General features: G+C 45.6%; 1 protein-coding gene across 1 annotated transcript in view; it reads right to left on the bottom strand.

Annotated features, from left to right (window-relative positions):
- Positions 1–8,919: 8,919 nt before the first annotated feature.
- The window catches only part of LOC142370464 (GTPase IMAP family member 7-like), a 26,260-nt gene continuing 13,482 nt past the window's right edge, over positions 8,920–21,697 (bottom strand). Inside the window, exon 2 of the mRNA XM_075453043.1 lies at positions 8,920–9,617. Coding sequence (XP_075309158.1) covers positions 8,920–9,617 — 698 coding nt within the window. The remainder of the gene's footprint in view (positions 9,618–21,697) is intronic.

Below are 21,697 nucleotides of genomic sequence, written 5' to 3'. Positions count from 1 at the left end.
TCTGACGTTTGCCAGAAGTCGGGCTGCGGCCCCACTTATGGCAGTAGATGCGTGCAGTTGTAGGGACAATCTGCCGCTCGCCTGTGGTTTCTCTGTCAAATGTTGCTCAATGTCTCCTGACATGTCGTCGATCCTTCTTTTCATTGTGTTATCAGACGACGGCACTTTGGATAGCTCATCTGGACCCAGCATGACACCTACAATTTTTTTGCAAGCGGGGAGGATGAGTGTCTCCGCTATTGTGTGAGGTTTCTTCTGCTTTGCAATGAGCTCCGCTAGCATGTAACTAGCCTCCATTGCCTTTTCAGACACTTTCACACAATCCAACAAACGGCCTTGCTGCCTCTGGTTCAGATCCCGCGCTCTTTTGAAGTAGGCCAAGTTTCTCTCAACGTGGAAGATGTACAAAAGGTTGTCTCTGTGTGTTTCTTTCTGTTAATAATTGCTGCGCATGTGAATTCCCACCCTGCCAAGGTCCTTGAATGCACCACAAAGACGCAGATCGGTTCAGCGCAAAACATCAGCTGAACCGATCTCTGTGGTGTGTGCGTCCATTAAGCCGTGAGTTATGTTGATTTACTTATGTGTTACACTATGTTGATGTTTGTGTTTATCCGTGAGTCTACTTTGATGACTTAGCAGTAGTTTTGCCATCGGTTTGTATAATATGGGGAACATTTAGCCACAAATGAGTAACGTGGGGCTAGCCGCTAACTAGCTATAGCCTGAAACGTGTATGTAGCTGTATTGCTCATCTCTTTGGTTTATACATTGCATACTGTATGTTAATTGATCAGTCACAGTGCATGCCCCTCTTTTGTTGCATCTAAGCATAGATTTATTCTCATTCAAGTTTAATTGATTCATGCTGACTTTACATTCCAAACTAATCTTGAGCTGTATTTCAGTTGTTATTTGGTTAGATATATGTAGCTCAGGTGTATTCTTATGTTTAAGTTGTACTTCATTTCCAATCATTCTGTATTATTGTGCTTGTATTGCAGCAACCACACACCCACACCGTGCATAGCATTAGCTAACTTCTCCCGACAGAGGACGCGCTCAGGCTGAGGGCGGTTAGCATCCCCGGCGGTCCAAGTGAAACCATGAGACAGGTAGCTTTCATTATACTGCCTGCTGACAGTTTCCTTCTTTTGTTTTCCTGTGGTGGTGGTGGTGGTGGTGTGCTTTTGGCAGTCTCTGGACTGGTGGCTGGTCGTTTGCTCCGCACAAGAAAGCGCTCCATTTTCTCGCTAGAGTGTTTCTCTGTCTTAATGTTGTTCTTCAGCCTTTGATGTGTCACGCTCCTTTATATTTTTAAAATAATTGTTTTTAGTATAGAATTTCCCTCTGTATTATGAAATGAGTGCATACAAAGTACTGATTATAGATAAAATATAAAAAAAATGAAAAATTAATAAAAATAAAAAAAATTAAAGAATAAAAAAATACTAATAAAAAAAAAAAAAAAAAAAATAAAAAGATAATAAAAAATAAAAAAAAATAAAAATAATAGTAAATTAAAAAAATATTGTTTTTGTGTAGTTGTATATTGCAATAATGATATATGGCTGTCAAAATCCCACGGCACACCGTTTGGGAACCACTGAGCTAGCTAACATGTGCTGTACTGTTGTTAGCTAGCTAACCTGTACTGTACTGTCGTTAGCTAGCTAACCTGTACTGTACTGTCGTTAGCTAGCTAACCTGTACTGTACTGTCGTTAGCTAGCTAACCTGTACTGTACTGTCGTTAGCTAGCTAACCTGTACTGTACTGTCGTTTGCTAGCTAACCTGTACTGTACTGTCGTTAGCTAGCTAACCTGTACTGTACTGTCGTTTGCTAGCTAACCTGTACTGTACTGTCGTTAGCTAGCTAACCTGTACTGTACTGTCGTTAGCTAGCTAACCCGTACTGTACTGTCGTTTGCTAGCTAACCTGTACTGTACTGTCGTTAGCTAGCTAAGCGTCACTGTTGTTAGCTAGCTACGTGTGTGTGTGTGTGTGTGTGTGTGTGTGTGTGTGTGTGTGTGTGTGTGTGTGTGCGCGCGCACGTGCTAGTGCACGTGGAATGAAGGTTTTGACATGCATCATCTTGCAGTTTTTCATTTTGAGAATGGTAAATCATATCCAGTAACACTAACAAATACGAGAATCTTTCCTAAAACAGGCTTTCCTAATTATCGTCCATTTGTTTGAAAGATTTTTTTTTTTCTGTCTTAATTCTTAACGTCATACTGATGTAAAAATGTTTGTTGTACCAGAATGAATCATATTTATCTAACCTCATTAATTGGTCATGTTTGGCAGCTGGCCATGTAAAATATGTAGAATAAATGTAAAATACATGTAAAATAAACATTTTCTCTCCTCTTTCTTTCCTTATTCATTTTCAGCTGTTGGGAGTTTAATGAGAACCCCATCCCTGACAGACTCATCAACTGGCCCATCATCGTACCTGAAAGAAAACGTCAAATACGAAAAGATTGGTGAATGCACAAATTCTCTTAAATCACTGGTACGGACGATTTAAGAACAAATCTGTGCGTACGAACGCTTCTTGCATGAGGCCCATTCTTTGTCCCCTAGTGGTGTACAGCCCACATGGAAACATCAACAAAAATAAAGTGTGACTTTTTCTAATGACGGGGTCTCTTTAGGAAAAGTCATCAAATTTCAAGGTGGAAAAAGATAGTTGAAGGTATTTTTTCTACAGCTAAACATGGTAGTGGCTCACTTTTGACCCGCGAGACAACGGGAGGGTTATTTGTTTCTGTCTCAGAAATGAAAATGAATGAAAATAAGAAAGAATTTGCATTCACTTTTTCCAATTTTCTGAAGGGTTTGATGAACCTGCATCACTGCAAAAAATATTCAGACTTTTCGTCCCTGGTTTTGTTTCTTAGGCAGCTTTATTAAATAGATCCACGCAGATTTGTTATAAAAATGTAATAGTGTAGTTTTATTGCTAATGCAGTCCAGTAAAAGAACTCCTCATTCATATGTGCTGAATATGCTGCTACCTTTGCTCCCTGGCAGAAATAAGAGGAACTCAAGGGAAAGATCTGACCATCCCCTGCAGTGCTCCTACTTACCTGAACAATCCCTCCCTCCAGTGGACCTTCTCCAACGGCGAGGAGTTTTCCCGCATCATCCCCTACGACAGCCGGTCGGGGCGCAGCATCTCCACGCCGCCATGGGACAACCACATGGAGCTGGACAACTTCAGGGTCCCGTTTGGAGACGGCGCCCTACGACTGATGGACCCCAAACACTTGGAGCACACGGGCAGCTACACCTGCGAGTTCTCCGTGCCGTACAGCTCACACACCGAACGCAGTGAAGTGACCATCCACGGTCCTGAAGGTGAGGTCATGAACCCAACAACGCAAACATGTTGAAGGATTCGCTCTGTTTTTACTGCTGTGGTGTCCAGAGTCCCCTTTTTTCAGCTGTACATGTGAAACTATGATCTGAGTGGCTGCTGCTGATCCCGTAAAGACTTTGAGAGGTCAGGAAAACCCTGTGTTTGAGACTGATCTGAACAAATTTTAACCCCAGCTATCAGTAGAACATTTGAGAACTTTCACAGCGCCCAGATTCAGACTCCGCCCCTCTTCAGTTGTTGCACACTGGAAAAAAATCAAAGTCTTACCGAGTATATTTGTCTCATTTCTAGTCAAAATATCTCATTACACTTAATATCAGACACAACTGCCTAACAAGCACTATTTCAGCCAGATATAGGGACTTGTTTGAAGACAATACATCTGGAATGTCTTGTTAAATGAAAAAGTCTTGAAAACAAATTGTTTTGAGTCACATATGAAACAAGCTTTTTTTGACATTTGAAGAGGTTTTTAAGCTCATTTCAAGATCACTTTTATCTCTTTAGTCCTAAATTTCACATCTTATTTCAAGAAATCTTCACAAGCCCATTTTCACTAGTTCCATTGGCAGATTTATTTTGCTTATTTCAAGCAAAAACGTCTTTTATTTGCTGTTTTTTAACTTATTTTTGGAGGGGCATTTTTTCCAGTGTATGAGGAGCTTCATTTTCTTTGAGATTCTCAGCAGATTGAAAGGACAGAAAACCTTTGGGATTACACTTTTCTTGCATCACAATAACAATCAGAAAATTCTCTGCATGATTGAACTCTTGTTGGACTGCTATATAATCTCTAAATGACAGATACGTATTTAAGAAAGTACAAAGGGAAACCCAGAAGTGGATCTCGTCTGTTTGAAGGATTTGAAGTGATTACGGTTATTATAAACCTCTGCTGAAGCAGTCTTTAGGAACACCAACTCTCAGTACTGCAGGCAGCAAACAATTCAAATGGACATTTGTAGACTGAGAGACTTTACACTGATTTCATGTAATATTTTAGAGTTTAACATTTTTCTTTAGATTATGACAGGAGTATATAATAAAAGCTTCAATGCTCAGCTCTTTCCATGGGTTTTTTCTTAATAATCCAAATGGTTCTGGACTGAGCTGCCGAGTAGAATAGTTGAAAGTCTGGTGAGATTTAGCCCTGCTTCTGGGGATGTTTATGCTACAACAGAAATATACCTTTGGATGGAGAGTGCATTTTTTCTTAGAAGTCTGTGTGTGTGTGTGTGTTTGTTACCTTTTGCAGATCAGCAAAGAGCATCAGAGGAAAGCTCTTATTGGTGGGTCATCGGTCTGGTGGCTGCACTGCTGGTTCTACCTCTGGCAGGAATGCTGACCTACCTAAAGCTGAGAGGTAAAAGATGTTGAGAGAAAAGATTTTCAATTGCACAGTTGCAACATACATGTATAAGTCACACTGTTTGTTTCTGGTCCCCCTTGTTTTCTGGCTGATTTCTACTTAAGGCTGGCATTTAATGAAAAGGTTCAATCACAATCTCAATCTCTCTCCATCTGCAGGAAGAACCTCGAAGCCCAGAAACGACCCAGAAGAGGTGACGGAGCTGAACCTGGTCAAAGGTTGGTCATCAAAACTAAACATCACATGCGCTGATAAAAACAGACACTAGATGGAGCCAGAGGTTCACTTCCGCTAGCTCCTGATAAACTGTTTACAAGCCCAACCGTTGAAAACAGAGAAAACAAATAACAGAAAGGCTTTTATCATATGACTGTTGAATTATAGTTTGTTTAAACTGCGCTGGAAAAAATGCCCCTCCAAAAATAAGTAAAAAAAACAACAAATACAAGACGTTTTTGCTTGAAATAAGCAAAAAAAATCTGCCAGTGGAACTAGTGAAAATCGGCTTGTAAAGATTTCTTGAAATAAGATGTGATATTTAGGACTTTTGGGATAAAAAGTGATCTTAAAATTAGCTTAAAAACCTCTTCAAATGTCAAAAAAAGCTTGTTTTATTTATTTTTATTGACATTTTACGCAGCATCCCAATCTTTTTGAAATGGGGTTGTTAAAAGGTCTTATTTCATTCATTTTCCTGTTGAACTTTATGGCCTCTGTGTCTCATCCTCTAATGCTAAACATGTTCGCCGTGTTTCAGATGCAGCAGCAGGACAGTAACCTGCACGAGAGCACATGTTCGGCCGTCTGCAGCACCGATGGACGCTCATTCCTCCTCACTGGCACTCGATCACACTGAGCACTATCAGGCATAACAACCTGAAACACCTTAACTAACAAGGCACTAACAAAACACACTTATGAGGAACTGCAAGTTTCTGAGAAACAGAAAAGTCTCATTAGGATTTTATTTTAATTTTTTTCGTAAAAGGATCACAGCTTTGCCTTAAAATGACTGATTTCAGAATGGGCATTCTTTGGATTTTGGAGGAAACCCAGAGGAGCGGCTGTATTTCAGACTCGTCACGCTAACACTGGAACGCAAACTCACAAAGTATAAATGGCTCTCAACATCTTCATGAGGGGTTTCTGAACCCCGACAGTGCCTCTGATCATCTGTAGGTATTTCAGAAACTCTCTGGGGAATATTTCCTTGTAAAGATCCCAGCGGATGAATCTACATTTCACAGGGACGAACCAGCGCTGGAATTCTCCTGCAAAATCAGTTTCTGGCCTTAAAAGGTTGCTGCTCTTCTAAAAAAAAAAAACAGAGATGAACTGCCTGAAATAAATCATGTTCCTGCTCAAAATGTGGTGGATGACTTTAAGGACTGGTAATATAGGACAGTCATAAAGCCAAATTGATCTGCATTTATGTTTAATGATGTATATTTGACCCAACAGGAAGTGGTGAGTAACACATCCTTCGAGGTGGATTAGTCAGTACTAGTCTGTCTGTTTTCCCTGATTTTTCTCCTCACAATGGTGAATCTTTTCAACATGTAAAAACCTCTTTGGCTCGCTCTTAAAATTGTCTGTAGTTTCCAGGGAGAGACGCAACAAGTTGCACCACAAAGCCTATAACAAGGAGTTGGTGTGGTTATTGTTACCAATGCTTGAAAACTGGTTGTTGTTGTTTTTTTCTCTCAATGTCAAGAAGCTTTGCATGGACATCACTACTGTGTGTCCTTGAATACGACACCAAGGATAGTTTAGGTAAGAGTGACTTCCTGTACTGTCCACCATTAACATAAAGTAACTTTTCCAGGATTTTCCATGAGGTCAAACGTTGCCTGGGCATTTATTCCTGGATCATAAAGATAATTTGGTCAGTAAATCATTGTTTGATGTGGAGAGCTTATTGTTTTATAAGACAAAGCACAGAATTTCTACTTATCTGGGCAACATGTTTCATGATGTCAAGTGTCATAATTAAATAAATGCTATTAAAAACGACTAAGAATCCAACTCACTGAGTCTTTTTCTGTGAACTTTCAGTCTGTAGGTGATTGCTCTCTTTAGCTAATGTTTAAACTTCACTGTGGGAGCTGTTACAAATATAAGGACTGATATATTAGGACTATTAGAAATGAAGTTTGAATTCATTTAGATCGGCCAGTGTTAGCTGCAACATGCACCAGCACCATAGTAACCCTGAATTTGATCAAGTGTGTGGGCAGATGGACAGATGAGAGAGTTTGTTGTTTATACTGATCACTTTCAAATGTGCAGCGGCAACTTTGCATTATATTACATATAATATGTGTCATATATTACAAAATATTACATTATTGTTGATAAAGAATGTTTATGAAATAGTTGTTTGCCGATAGTAAATTGTAAATATCAAAACAATAAACCGTTTGCGACACAAAAATCTTATTAGTTCAATTGTACCTCAAGATGATGTCATACCTTTGGCACTTTTAGGTTAAGATTGTTTGTATTTGTTTTATGATAGTTTGCTTGTGTTATTACGATTATTATTATTATTTAATAATAATCAGATTAATAATGGAGATGCTTTTCTAAATAACAAAATCACCTGCTAATCCTTTTTCATGTCAATGTTTTGTTAGCCAGTAGATGGCAGCAGTGGCTTTGATATTTCAATAATAAGGGTTTCCAAACAGAACAAACAAAAGCCACAGAAAGGTTTGATTCCCAGCTTGGACCTTTCTGTGTGGAGTTTGCATGTTCTCCCCGTGTAAGCGTGGGTTCTCTGGCTTCCTGGGAGTGAGTGTGAGTGTGACCCTGGACTGGCAACCAGATCTTTTTTTTGAGTGTGTAGATGATATTGTGAAAGGCAATAATACATAAAACAATTAAATTTATGAGAGATCTTTTTTAAATAATGCTCTTAAGATTTAATTCAAAATATATTATAAATAAATACCCATAAAGCAAAGCATAACTGTGTTTATGTCAAAGTTCTCTAAACAAAACAGTTAATTGATTCATGATGTTCAACTGATTTCTCTGATGAACAAGTGCAATGATGTGTCTTATTGCAAATAAAGATAATGAAGAAGGAGAGCTGAATATTCACTCACATTTATTTCATTTAAAGGTAAAGAACAAGCAGGTAAATCAGACATGACTTTAATAATCACAGAATCATGAGTACAACAAAATAAACATGTTTCTCAGCTAAAACAACCAAATCAGTTTAATCCCATGTGCTGTGTATATGTGCATGCAAGTGCGTTCATAAAATACTCTCTGTAGTTTATCATGCAATTTAAAAAAAATCTTATTTTATCTTATTGATCTTTAAAAGGTCTTTTAAATTGAAGGATTTTCAAATGCAATGCTAAGCACAAATCTTCTCCTTTAAGAAGGTTGGATGAAGCTCAGTAATGTGAGGTGGATAAATCACTATGGAGGAGACACTTCTGGTCGCTTCCTTCCCGGTGAAAGTTTGTGACGTCTGCCACAGCATTCGCTAACTTTTTTAAAAAAGGATCATTGTTTAAATTGCTCAGAGCCAACGTATTAAAAAGGCTGCTAGCTTAGACATCACTTGCATCTACATATTATACACGTGTAGTTTTACAGTTACTCTTATTGCTGAATGGATGATAAAATTACAACATATGGGAAAAGAAAGACAGTTAGATCAAATCTAATTGCTTTTGTGACTTTGTCAGTTCAATTTAATAACAAGAAACATTAATAGTAAATACTTTTCTATCACCATCATCATGTATTACTTTGTAAGGAATACATTCTATCAATAAGTCATTTTCTACACCACAAAGCTAAATCCTAACATATTGAATACCACGATTATAAAATACCAGAAACCGCCATGATTATTGGCTTCTTATCAAATTAACATTATATCTACCAGAACTAAACTATGTTTTATTATCAGCATATCACACTCTCAGTATAATAGATACCACATATTTCCCCCATAACAATCAACAGCTCAAGGTTTCCTCAATTTTGACTAATAAATGATTTAAAGCAATGCTGTACTCCCCCTCTGTCTACACAGTGTGTTATAACTTTGCCGAACCTCCTCTGTTTGCTTACAAAGGTAGCAAACAAAATCTTTCTAGGTCTTGATTATGAGTCTAGACAATCCACCGTGGTCACTTATTCTCTTGCAAGAATCAAATGAAAAAGTAAGATGCGTTGGATCAGAGCCATCATGAATTCTTCATCCATGTCACCTCGCCCCATTTTCTGAGCTAACTCTACCTCTTTATACATTGCATCTGTGTAATGTGTCCCCCCGTTTGCTGCCACCACGTTGTCGACCATCTCCAGAAGTTGCGTTACCTGTTTTCTGTCCTTGCTCATGTTGTCAAAGACTAGGAACCTTCCGCCACAACGTTGGATAACTCGTTGAAGCCCCGGGTCACCTTCACGTACATATTCCTGTATGGTCATGGCTCCAAGATCACCAGCACGGGTAAACAGCACAATCATGAACTGGTTGGCTTTTGGACCAAACAGCTCCTGTAGTGCTTCCACAGAGTTCTTCTCTTCTTTGGTGAATCGGCCAATTTGGATCACCAGCAGGAAGACATGTGGACCAGGACAAGAGACTTTGACACATTTCACTATTTCTCTTTTTATGAAATCTTCCGTTTTGGAAGTGTCCAGGATCCCTGGCGTGTCAACCACACTAACTACTCTGTTACCCCAGAGAGCGACTCCTTTTTCACAGGCTTCTGTCACTGAACTTGCAGCGGGACTAGATCTGAATTTTGTTTCTCCAAGAATGGTGTTTCCAACTGCACTTTTGCCCACAGCAGTTTTTCCAATCATCACAATTCTCAAATCAAGAGCTGCAAGACAATGGACAAACTCAGTTTAAATTCTCTCACAGTGTGACTTGGTTGTTGTATAAATACCTGACTGAATGTTAGTTCATTATTTTAAAATGCAAATGACTTGTACAGATGGGGGGACAATCTTACCTTACTCAATTCAATTGTAAAGAAGAGAAGAAGAGACTACATTTCCCATCATGCCTGTGTGTGGCAGAGGAAAAGCCGAAGGAGGTGAAGCAGCGGCAGCAGCAGCAGGAGCCCCAGCGAGGACTTCCCAGCCAGCCGGGGCAGAGCTGTTGTGTGTGAATGAAAAAGGCAGTTTGAAGCCTTTTCCCGCTCTGCTGGCGCAACCGTGAGTCAGAGGGGCGCGAGCTCAGAGGGACATAAATAGAGCGAGCGGCTGGCGAAGACCCTGCCGCACGCGCGGGGGCGTGTCCCTTCGCGGGATGTAGCGTAATGTGCCGAGACTTCGTCTCGGCAAATCGCTACATCTCGCTCTGAATCTCTTTCTCTTTCTCTCTCTCCCCCTCTTTTTTTTCTCCTCTCCTCTCCTCTTCTTCCTCCTCTCCTCTCTCTCCCCCCCCCCCTCTCCTTTCTCTCCCTCTCCCTCCAAGCTCAAACAGCAGGTGTTTCTCAACGCTCTTTGAGTGGCTTAACACAGTCAGTTCTTCCTCTCGAGTGGTTGACATGTTTTTTATCCTTCAGAGTTTCATACTTTCATTTAATAGCGCCGTATTGGATCACTGTATGGTGGCCCCCCTTTTTTTGGTGATGAAGCTGCTTTGATACTGTTTCGTGTTGTGGTGGCTGTTGGTATTTCTAACTGTTGAACTGATCTGAAGTTGTTTTTGTGGAAGTGGTGCTATTTTGTGATCATTGAACTGGTTGTAATAAAACTTTTATTTATAAAGCATTGTCATGCAGCATTTTTACTCATCATAAGGGCTTAACAATGTCAATAATGAAACAAAACGTTATAAAATTAGGTTTAAGCTATTAATTAATTGATAATGTAAATATATATGGGACCCGTTAGGGTTAGGGTTAGAGTTAGGGTTAGGGTTAGAGTTAGGGTTAGAGTTAGAGTTAGAGTTAGAGTTAGAGTTAGGGTTAGAGTTAGAGTTAGAGTTAGAGTTAGAGTTAGAGTTAGAGTTAGGGTTAGAGTTAGGGTTAGAGTTAGAGTTAGAGTTAGAGTTAGGGTTAGAGTTAGAGTTAGAGTTAGAGTTAGGGTTAGAGTTAGAGTTAGAGTTAGAGTTAGGGTTAGAGTTAGAGTTAGAGTTAGAGTTAGGGTTAGAGTTAGAGTTAGAGTTAGGGTTAGAGTTAGAGTTAGAGTTAGAGTTAGAGTTAGAGTTAGAGTTAGAGTTAGAGTTAGAGTTAGAGTTAGAGTTAGGGTTAGAGTTAGAGTTAGAGTTAGAGTTAGGGTTAGGGTTAGAGTTAGAGTTAGAGTTAGAGTTAGGGTTAGAGTTAGAGTTAGAGTTAGGGTTAGAGTTAGAGTTAGAGTTAGAGTTAGAGTTAGAGTTAGAGTTAGAGTTAGGGTTAGAGTTAGAGTTAGAGTTAGAGTTAGAGTTAGGGTTAGAGTTAGAGTTAGAGTTAGGGTTAGAGTTAGAGTTAGAGTTAGGGTTAGAGTTAGAGTTAGAGTTAGGGTTAGGGGCCTGCCAGGTGAGTGTTTAAACTTGTAGCACCCACAGTTGCAGATATGCAACAAGCTTTTTATGTATTTACATTATATTTCGATTTACATGACATTATTTGAAATTTTAAATGGACATACATTATTTCCATTCATGTGTCATTTTTTTACATTACATTTGATTTCCTGTGTTTCTTTCTCAATAAAAGGTCATTTAAAGGGGTTTGTGCGTGGAACCTACTTCGAATGGATACATATGAAGGACAAAGGAGTTTGAACTTGTTTTGACTGAAGGAATTCCTTTTATAGCAAAAATCCGTATTTCGTCTTAACTCCGCAAAAGAAGGCTATTCCTGTGTTTCTTTCTCCAAAAAGGTCATTTAAAGGGCTTTATGCGTGGAACCTACTTCGAATGGATACATATGAAGGACAAAGGAGTTTGAACTTGTTTTGACTGAAGGAATTCCTTTTATAGCAAAAATCCGTATTTCGTCTTAACTCCGCAAAAGAAGGCTATTCCTGTGTTTCTTTCTCCAAAAAGGTCATTTAAAGGGCTTTATGCGTGGAACCTACTTCGAATGGATACATATGAAGGACAAAGGAGTTTGAACTTGTTTTGACTGAAGGAATTCCTTTTATAGCAAAAATCCGTATTTCGTCTTAACTCCGCAAAAGAAGGCTATTCCTGTGTTTCTTTCTCCAAAAAGGTCATTTAAAGGGCTTTATGCGTGGAACCTACTTCGAATGGATACATATGAAGGACAAAGGAGTTTGAACTTGTTTTGACTGAAGGAATTCCTTTTATAGCAAAAATCCGTATTTCGTCTTAACTCCGCAAAAGAAGGCTATTCCTGTGTTTCTTTCTCAATAAAAGGTCATTTAAAGGGCTTTATGCGTGGGACCTACTTCGAAAGGATACATATGAAGGACAAAGGAGTTTGAACTACAGAAGAGACGTGTCTAAGTGTGCGTTTGTGTGTGTGCACGTGCGTATGCATGTGTGTGTTTGTGCATGTTTGCGTGTGCATGTGTAGTGGTGTGTGTTTGTGCGTAAACGTACGTGCATGTGCATGTGTACATGTGCACGTGCACACACATGTGACAGACTCCTCCCCCTGAGACAGACTCCTCCCCCTAAGACAGAGACTCCTCCCCTAAAACAGAGACTCCTCCCCTTGATACATAGACTCCTCCCCCTGATACAGAGACTCCACCCCATGACAGAGACTCCTCCCCCTGATACAGAGACTCCTCCCCTAAGACAGAGACTCCTCCCCCTGATACAGAGACTCCTCCCCTAAGACAGAGACTCCTCCCCCTGATACAGAGACTCCACCCCATGACAGACACTCCTCCCCCTAAAACAGAGACTCCTCCCCCTGATACATAGACTCCTCCCCCTTATACATAGACTCCTCCCCTTGATACATAGACCCCTCCCCCTAAGACAGAGACTCCACCCCTTGATACATAGACTCCTCCTCCTAAAACAGAGACTCCTCCCCCTGATACATAGACTCCTCCCCCTAAGACAGAGACTCCACCCCTTGATACAGAGACTCCTCCCCCTTATACATAGACTCCTCCCCCTGATACAGAGACTCCACCCCATGACAGAGACTCCTCCCCCTGATACAGAGACTCCTCCCCTAAGACAGAGACTCCTCCCCCTGATACAGAGACTCCTCCCCTAAGACAGAGACTCCTCCCCCTGATACAGAGACTCCACCCCATGACAGAGACTCCTCCCCCTAAAACAGAGACTCCTCCCCCTGATACATAGACTCCTCCCCCTTATACATAGACTCCTCCCCTTGATACATAGACCCCTCCCCCTAAGACAGAGACTCCACCCCTTGATACATAGACCCCTCCCCCTAAAACGGAGACTCCTCCCCCTAAGACAGAGACTCCACCCCTTGATACATAGACTCCTCCCCCTAAGACAGAGACTCCTCCCCCTTATACATAGACTCCTCCCCTAAGACAGAGACTCCTCCCCCTAAGACAGAGACTCCACCCCTTGATACAGAGACTCCACCCCATGACAGAGACTCCTCCCCCTGATACAGAGACTCCTCCCCTAAGACAGAGACTCCTCCCCCTGATACAGAGACTCCACCCCATGACAGAGACTCCTCCCCCTAAAACAGAGACTCCTCCCCCTGATACATAGACTCCTCCCCCTTATACATAGACTCCTCCCCTTGATACATAGACCCCTCCCCCTAAGACAGAGACTCCACCCCTTGATACATAGACCCCTCCCCCTAAAACGGAGACTCCTCCCCCTAAGACAGAGACTCCACCCCTTGATACATAGACTCCTCCCCCTAAGACAGAGACTCCTCCCCCTTATACATAGACTCCTCCCCTAAGACAGAGACTCCTCCCCCTAAGACAGAGACTCCACCCCTTGATACAGAGACTCCTCCCCTAAGACAGAGACTCCTCCCCCTGATACAGACACTCCTCCCCCAAGACAGAGACTCCTCCCTCCCTAGGAAGAGACTCCTCCCCCTAAGACTCCTCCCCCAAGAAAGAGACTCCACCCCTAAGACAGAGACTCCTCCCCCTAAAACAGAGACTCCTCCCCTAAGACAAAGACTCCTCCCCCTAAAACAGAGACTCCTCCCCCTAAAACAGAGACTCCACCCCTGATACAGAGACTCCTCCCCCTTATACATAGACTCCTCCCCTAAGACAGAGACTCCACCCCTTGATACATAGACTCCACCCCCTAAGACAAAGACTCCTCCCCCTAAAACAGAGACTCCATCCCTGATAGAGAGACTCCACCCCTTGATACTGAGACTCCTCCCCCTTATACATAGACTCCATCCCCCAAAAACAGAGACTCCTCCCCCTAACAAAAAGACTCCTCCCCCTAAAACAGAGACTCCTCCCCCTAAAACAGAGACTCCACCCCATGACAGAGACTCCTCCCCCTGATACATAGACTCCTCCCCCTAAGACAGAGACTCCTCCCCTAAGACAGAGACTCCACCCCTTGATACATAGACTCCACCCCCTAAGACAGAGACTCCACCCCTTGATACATAGACTCCACCCCCTAAGACAAAGACTCCTCCCCCTAAAACATAGACTCCACCCCTGATACAGAGACTCCACCCCTTGATACTGAGACTCCTCCCCCTTATACATAGACTCCTCCCCCTAAAACAGAGACTCCTCCCCTAAGACAGAGACTCCTCCCCCTGATACAGAGACCCCTCCCCCTAAAACAGAGACTCCTCCCCTAAGACAGAGACTCCTCCCCCTGATACAGAGACTCCACCCCATGACAGAGACTCCTCCCCCTGATACATAGACTCCTCCCCCTAAGACAGAGACTCCACCCCTTGATACAGAGACTCCTCCCCCTTATACATAGACTCCTCCCCCTGATACATAGACTCCTCCCCCTTATACATAGACTCCTCCCCTTGATACATAGACCCCTCCCCCTAAGACAGAGACTCCACCCCTTGATACATAGACCCCTCCCCCTAAAACAGAGACTCCTCCCCCTAAAACAGAGACTCCACCCCTTGATACAGAGACTCCTCCCCTAAGACAGAGACTCCTCCCCCTAAGACAGACTCCTCCCCCTGATACATAGACTCCTCCCCCTAAGACAGACTCCTCCCCCTTATACATAGACTCCTCCCCCTGATACAGAGACTCCTCCCCTAAGACAAAGACTCCTCCCCCTAAAACAGAGACTCCTCCCCCTGATACATAGACTCCTCCCCCTAAAACGGAGACTCCTCCCCCTGATACAGAGACTCCTCCCCCTGATACAGAGACCCCTCCCCCTAAAACAGAGACTCCTCCCCCTAAGACAAAGACTCCACCCCTTGATACAGAGACTCCTCCAACTAAGACAGAGACTCCACCCCCCTAAGATAGAAACTCCACCCCTAAGACAGAGACTCCTCCCCCTAAGACAGAGACTCCACCCCTTGATACAGAGACTCCTCCCCCTGATACAGAGACTCCTCCCCTAAGACAAAGACTCCTCCCCCTAAAACAGAGACTCTTCCCCCTGATACATAGACTCCTCCCCCTAAAACAGAGACTCCTCCCCTTGATACAGAGACTCCTCCCCCTTATACAGAGACTCCTCCCCCTAATACAGAGACTCCTCCCCCTAATACAGAGACTCCTCCCCCAAGACAGAGACTCCTCCCTCCCTAGGAAGAGACTCCTCCCCCTAAGACTCCTCCCCCAAGAAAGAGACTCCTCCCCAAAGACTCTTCCCCCTGACAAAGAGACTCCTCCCCTAAGACAGAGACTCCTCCCCCTAATACAGAGACTCCTCCCCTTGATACAGAGACTCCTCCTTCCTTAGGCATAGACTCCTCGTGTATGTGTGAACGTGCTAGTGCATGTGTGTGCACGTGGTAGTGCATGTGTGTTTTTGCACGTGCTTGTGCACGTGTGTGTGCACGTGCTAGTGCACGTGTGTGTGCACGTGCGTGTGCATGTTTGTGCACGTGTGTGTGTGCACGTGCGTGTGCATGTTTGTGTGTGCACGTGCCAGTGCGCGTGTGTTTGTGCACGTGCGTATGTGTGTGCTCGTGCATTTGTGTGTGTGCACGTGCTAGTGCACGTGTGTGTGTGCATGTGTGTGCACGTGGTAGTGCATGTGTGTGCACGTGGTAGTGCACGTGCGTGTGCATGTGTGTGTGCACATGCTAGTGCACGTCTGTGCATGTGCGTGTGCACGTGTGTGTGTGCATGTGTGTGTGTGCACGTGCGCGTGTGTGTGCACGTGCTAGTGTACGTGTGTGCACGTGCGTATGTGTATGCGTGTGCATCTATGTGCACGTGCTAGTATACGTGTGTGTGCACGTGCTTGTGTATTTGTGTGTGTGCACGTGTGTGTGCACGTGTGTGCACATGTGTCTGCACGTGCGTGTGCATGTGTGTGTGTGCACGTGCCAGTGCGCGTGTGTTTGTGCAAGTGCGTATGTGTGTGCTAGTGCATTTGTGTGTGTGCACGTGCTAGTGCACGTGTGTGTGTGTGTGCGTGTGCATGTGTGTGTGCACGTGGTAGTGCACGTGCGTGTGCATGTTTTTGCACATGCTAGTGCACGTCTGTGCATGTGCGTGTGCACGTGTGTGTGTGCATGTGTGTGTGTGCACGTGCGCGTGTGTGTGCACGTGCTAGTGTACGTGTGTGTGTCCACGTGTGTGTGTGCACGTGCGTGTGCACGTGTGTGCACGTGTGCATGTGTGTGTGCACGTGCTAGTGCACGTGCGTGTGCATGTGTGTGGACGTGCTAGTGCACGTGCGTGTTCATGTGTGTGCGTGTGCATGTGTGTGTGCACGTGCTAGTGCACGTGTGTTTGTGTGCGTGTGCATGTGCATGTGCATGTGTGTGCACGTGGTAGTGCACGAGCGTGTGCATGTGTGTGTGCACATGCTAGTGCACGTCTGTGCATGTGCGTGTGCACGTGTGTGTGTGTGTGCATGTGTGTGTGTGCACGTGCGCGTGTGTGTGCACGTGCTAGTGTACGTGTGTGTGTGTGCACGTGGTAGTGCACGAGCGTGTGCATATGTGTGTGCACATGCTAGTGCACGTCTGTGCTTGTGCGTGTGCACGTGTGCGTGTGTGTGCACGTGCTAGTGTACGTGTGTGTGTGCACGTGTGTGTGTGCAAGTGCGTGTGCACGTGTGTGCACATGTGCATGTGTGTGTGCACGTGCTAGTGCACGTGCGTGTGCATGTGTGTGCACGTGCGTGTACATGTGTGTGGACGTGCTAGTGCACGTGCGTGTTCATGTGTGTGCGTGTGCATGTGTGTGTGCACGTGCTAGTGCACGTGTGTTTGTGTGCGTGCGTCTGTGTGTGCACGTGCTAGTGCACGTGTGTTTGTGCACGTGCGTGTGTGTGTACGTGCTAGTGCATTTGTGTGTGTGCACGTGCTAGTGCATGTGTGTTTGTGCACGTGCGTGTGCACGTGTGTGTGCACGTGCGTGCAAGTGCGTGTGCATGTGTGTAAGCACGTGTGTGTGCACGTGCTAGTGCATGTGTGTGTGCACGTGCGTGTGCATGTGTGTGCACGTGCGTGTGCATGTGTGTGGGCGTGCTAGTGCACGTGCGTGTTCATGTGTGTGCGTGTGCATGTGTGTGTGCACTTGCTAGTGCACGTGTGTTTGTGTGCGTGTGCATGTGTGTGTGTGCATGTGCATGTGTTTGCACGTGGTAGTGCACGAGCGTGTGCATGTGTTTGTGCACATGCTAGTGCACGTCTGTGCTTGTGCGTGTGCATGTGTGTGTGTGTGTGCATGTGTGTGTGTGCACGTGCGCGTGTGTGCACGTGCTAGTGTACGTGTGTGTGTGCACGTGCGTGTGCATGTGTGTGCACGTGCTAGTGCACGTGCGTTTTCATGTGTTTGCGTGTGCATGTGTGTGTGCACGTGCTAGTGCACGTGTGTTTGTGTGCGTGTGCATGTGTGTGTGTGCATGTGCATGTGTGTGCACGTGGTAGTGCACGAGCGTGTGCATGTGTGTGTGCACATGCTAGTGCACGTCTGTGCTTGTGCGTGTGCACGTGTGTGTGTGCACGTGCGCGTGTGTGTGCACGTGCTAGTGCATGTGTGTGTGCACGTGCGTGTGCATGTGTGTGCACGTGCGTGTGCATGTGTGTGGGCGTGCTAGTGCACGTGCGTGTTCATGTGTGTGCGTGTGCATGTGTGTGTGCACTTGCTAGTGCACGTGTGTTTGTGTGCGTGTGCATGTGTGTGTGTGCATGTGCATGTGTTTGCACGTGGTAGTGCACGAGCGTGTGCATGTGTTTGTGCACATGCTAGTGCACGTCTGTGCTTGTGCGTGTGCATGTGTGTGTGTGTGTGCATGTGTGTGTGTGCACGTGCGCGTGTGTGCACGTGCTAGTGTACGTGTGTGTGTGCACGTGCGTGTGCATGTGTGTGCACGTGCTAGTGCACGTGCGTTTTCATGTGTTTGCGTGTGCATGTGTGTGTGCACGTGCTAGTGCACGTGTGTTTGTGTGCGTGTGCATGTGTGTGTGTGCATGTGCATGTGTGTGCACGTGGTAGTGCACGAGCGTGTGCATGTGTGTGTGCACATGCTAGTGCACGTCTGTGCTTGTGCGTGTGCACGTGTGTGTGCACGTGCGCGTGTGTGTGCACGTGCTAGTTTACGTGTGTGTGCACGTGTTTGCGCGCGTGCGTGTGCATGTGTGTGTGCGCGTGCGTGTGCATGTGTGTGTGCACGTGTGTGTGCACGTGCGTGCAAGTGCGTGTGCATGTGTGTAAGCACGTTTGTGTGCACGTGCTAGTTCATGTTTGTGTGCACGTGCGTGTGTGTTTAAACGTGCACGTGTTTTTGTGCACGTGTTTGTGCGTGTGCATTTGTGTGCACGTGTGTGTGCACGTGCTAGTGCAATTGTGTTTGTGCACGTGCGTATGTGTGTGTGCATGTGTGTTTGTGCGTGTGCATGTGTGCGTGCACGTGCGTGTGCATGTGTCTGAGCACGTTTGTGTGTGTGCAAGTGCGTGTGCATGTGTGTAAGCACGTTCGTGTGTACGTGCTAGTGCATTTGTGTGTGTGCACGTGCTAGTGCATGTGTGTTTGTGCACGTGCGTGTGCACGTGTGTGTGCACGTGCGTGCAAGTGTGTGTGCATGTGTGTAAGCACGTTCGTGTGCACGTGCTAGTGCATGTGTGTGTGTGCACGTGCGTGTGCATGTGTGTGCACGTGCGTGTGCACGTGCGTGTGCATGTGTGTGTGCACATGCTAGTGCACGTCTGTGCTTGTGCGTGTGCATGTGTGTGTGTGCACGTGCGTGTGCACGTGCTAGTGTACGTGTGTGTGTGCACGTGCTAGTGTACGTGTGTGTGTGCACGTGTGCGCGCGCGCGTGTGCATGTGTGTGTGCACATGCGTGTGCATGTGTGTGCGCGTGCGTGTGCATGTGTGTGCACGTGCGTGTGCAAGTGTGTGGACGTGCTAGTGCACGTGCGTGTTCATATGTGTGCGTGTGCATGTGTGTGCACGTGCTAGTGCACGTGTGTTTGTGTGCGTGCGTCTGTGTGTGCACGTGCTAGTGCACGTGTGTTTGTCTACGTGTGTGTGTGTGTACGTGCTAGTGCATTTGTTTGTGTGCACGTGCGTGTGCACGTGTGTGTGCACGTGCTTGCAAGTGCGTGTGCATGTGTGTTTGTGCACGTGCGTGTGCACGTGTGTGTGCACGTGCGTGCAATTGCGTGTGCATGTGTGTAAGCACGTTCGTGTGCACGTGCTAGTGCATGTGTGTGTGCACGTGCGTGTGCATGTGTGTGCACGTGCTAGTGCACGTGCGTGTTCATGTGTGTGCGTGTGCATGTGTGTGTGCACGTTCTAGTGCACGTGTGTTTGTGTGCGTGTGCATGTGCATGTGCATGTGTGTGCACGTGGTAGTGCACGAGCGTGTGCATGTGTGTGTGCACATGCTAGTGCACGTCTGTGCATGTGCGTGTGCACGTGTGTGTGTGTGCATGTGTGTGTGTGCACGTGCGCGTGTGTGTGCACGTGCTAGTGTACGTGTGTGTGCACGTGTGTGTGTGCACGTGCGTGTGCACGTGTGTGCACGTGTGTGTGCGCGTGCGTGTGCACGTGTGCGCGCGCGTGCGTGTGCATGTGTGTGTGCACGTGCGTGTGCATGTGTGTGCGCGTGCGTGTGCATGTGTGTGCACGTGCGTGTGCAAGTGTGTGGACGTGCTAGTGCACGTGCGTGTTCATATGTGTGCGTGTGCATGTGTGTGCACGTGCTAGTGCACGTGTGTTTGTGTGCGTGCGTCTGTGTGTGCACGTGCTAGTGCACGTGTGTTTGTCTACGTGTGTGTGTGTGTACGTGCTAGTGCATTTGTTTGTGTGCACGTGCGTGTGCACGTGTGTGTGCACGTGCTTGCAAGTGCGTGTGCATGTGTGTTTGTGCACGTGTGTGTGCACGTGCGTGCAATTGCGTGTGCATGTGTGTAAGCACGTTCGTGTGCACGTGCTAGTGCATGTGTGTGTGCACGTGCGTGTGCATGTGTGTGCACGTGCGTGTGCATGTGTGTGGACGTGCTAGTGCACGTGCGTGTTCATGTGTGTGTGTGTGCACGTGTGTGTGTGCACGTGCGTGTGCACGCGTGTGCACGTGTGTGCACGTGCGTGTGCACGTGTGTGTGCACGTGCGTGCAATTGCGTGTGCATGTGTGTAAGCACGTTCGTGTGCACGTGCTAGTGCATGTGTGTGTGCACGTGCGTGTGCATGTGTGTGCACGTGCGTGTGCATGTGTGTGGACGTGCTAGTGCACGTGCGTGTTCATGTGTGTGCGTGTGCATGTGTGTGTGCACGTGCTAGTGCACGTGTGTTTGTGTGCGTGTGCATGTGCATGTGCATGTGTGTGCACGTGGTAGTGCACGAGCGTGTGCATGTGTGTGTGCACATGCTAGTGCACGTCTGTGCATGTGCGTGTGCACGTGTGTGTGTGTGTGCATGTGTGTGTGTGCACGTGCGCGTGTGTGTGCACGTGCTAGTGTACGTGTGTGTGTGCACGTGTGTGTGTGCACGTGCGTGTGCACGTGTGTGCACGTTTATGCGCGCGTGCGTGTGCACGTGTGCGCGCGCGTGCGTGTGCATGTGTGTGTGCACGTGCGTGTGCATGTGTGTGCACGTGCTAGTTCATGTTTGTGTGCACGTACGTGTGCATGTGTGTTTGAACGTGCACGTGTTTTTGTGCACGTGCTAGTGCATTTGTGTTTGTGCACGTGCATATGTGTGCACGTGTGTGTGCATGTGCGTGTGCACGTGTGTGTGCAAATATCTGTAAATGTGCATAATTATTTTCTAATGCCAAAAAAATGTGACAAAGACAATTATATTACTCGTGAAATGTTTATTTACGAAATATTTATTTTTTAAAAATTGAAACTGGATCAAATTAGGCTTCATCAAAGCAACAACACACTCATATAAACCAGACGGGTTACAAAATCAAATATTATGCAAAGGAAACTCAGAACGCATAAATTCAGCACAGAGAACTGCCAATGCAATGAAGCTGCACTGCCCATGAACTATAAATGATAAAAGTAACATTTCAGTAATCAGCATTGAAACGTGCTATTGTAAATATTTTTGCCTACTTCCAATTAGTGAGATACATGTGCCTGTCGGGGCGCGCAGGTTTCTTTAATCCTCGGTGGCACTGAGGACAGGGCCACTCGCAAGTCCTGTTCAACCGAGAGCCGCGACCTCCTGTTGTTCTTCATGTGAACTAGAGAGGAGAACGCCAACTCACACAGGCAGGTAGTGGGGAAAAGAAGCAGTTGCTCAATGGCGTGGTTGGACAAGCTCCGATGCAGAAGCCAACCAAAACTGATCCAGAGGGAGCTCACTACATTTGAGTTTCAGTGTGCGGTCCACACGGAGCTCTGCGCACTCCTCTCTCTCTCTTTCATAGTGAGC

Source organism: Odontesthes bonariensis, chromosome 20, assembly GCF_027942865.1.
Source record: "Odontesthes bonariensis isolate fOdoBon6 chromosome 20, fOdoBon6.hap1, whole genome shotgun sequence".
Taxonomy (NCBI): domain Eukaryota; kingdom Metazoa; phylum Chordata; class Actinopteri; order Atheriniformes; family Atherinopsidae; genus Odontesthes; species Odontesthes bonariensis.
Note: the sequence above shows the minus strand (reverse complement) of the source record. Positions and strands in the feature narration are given on the sequence as shown.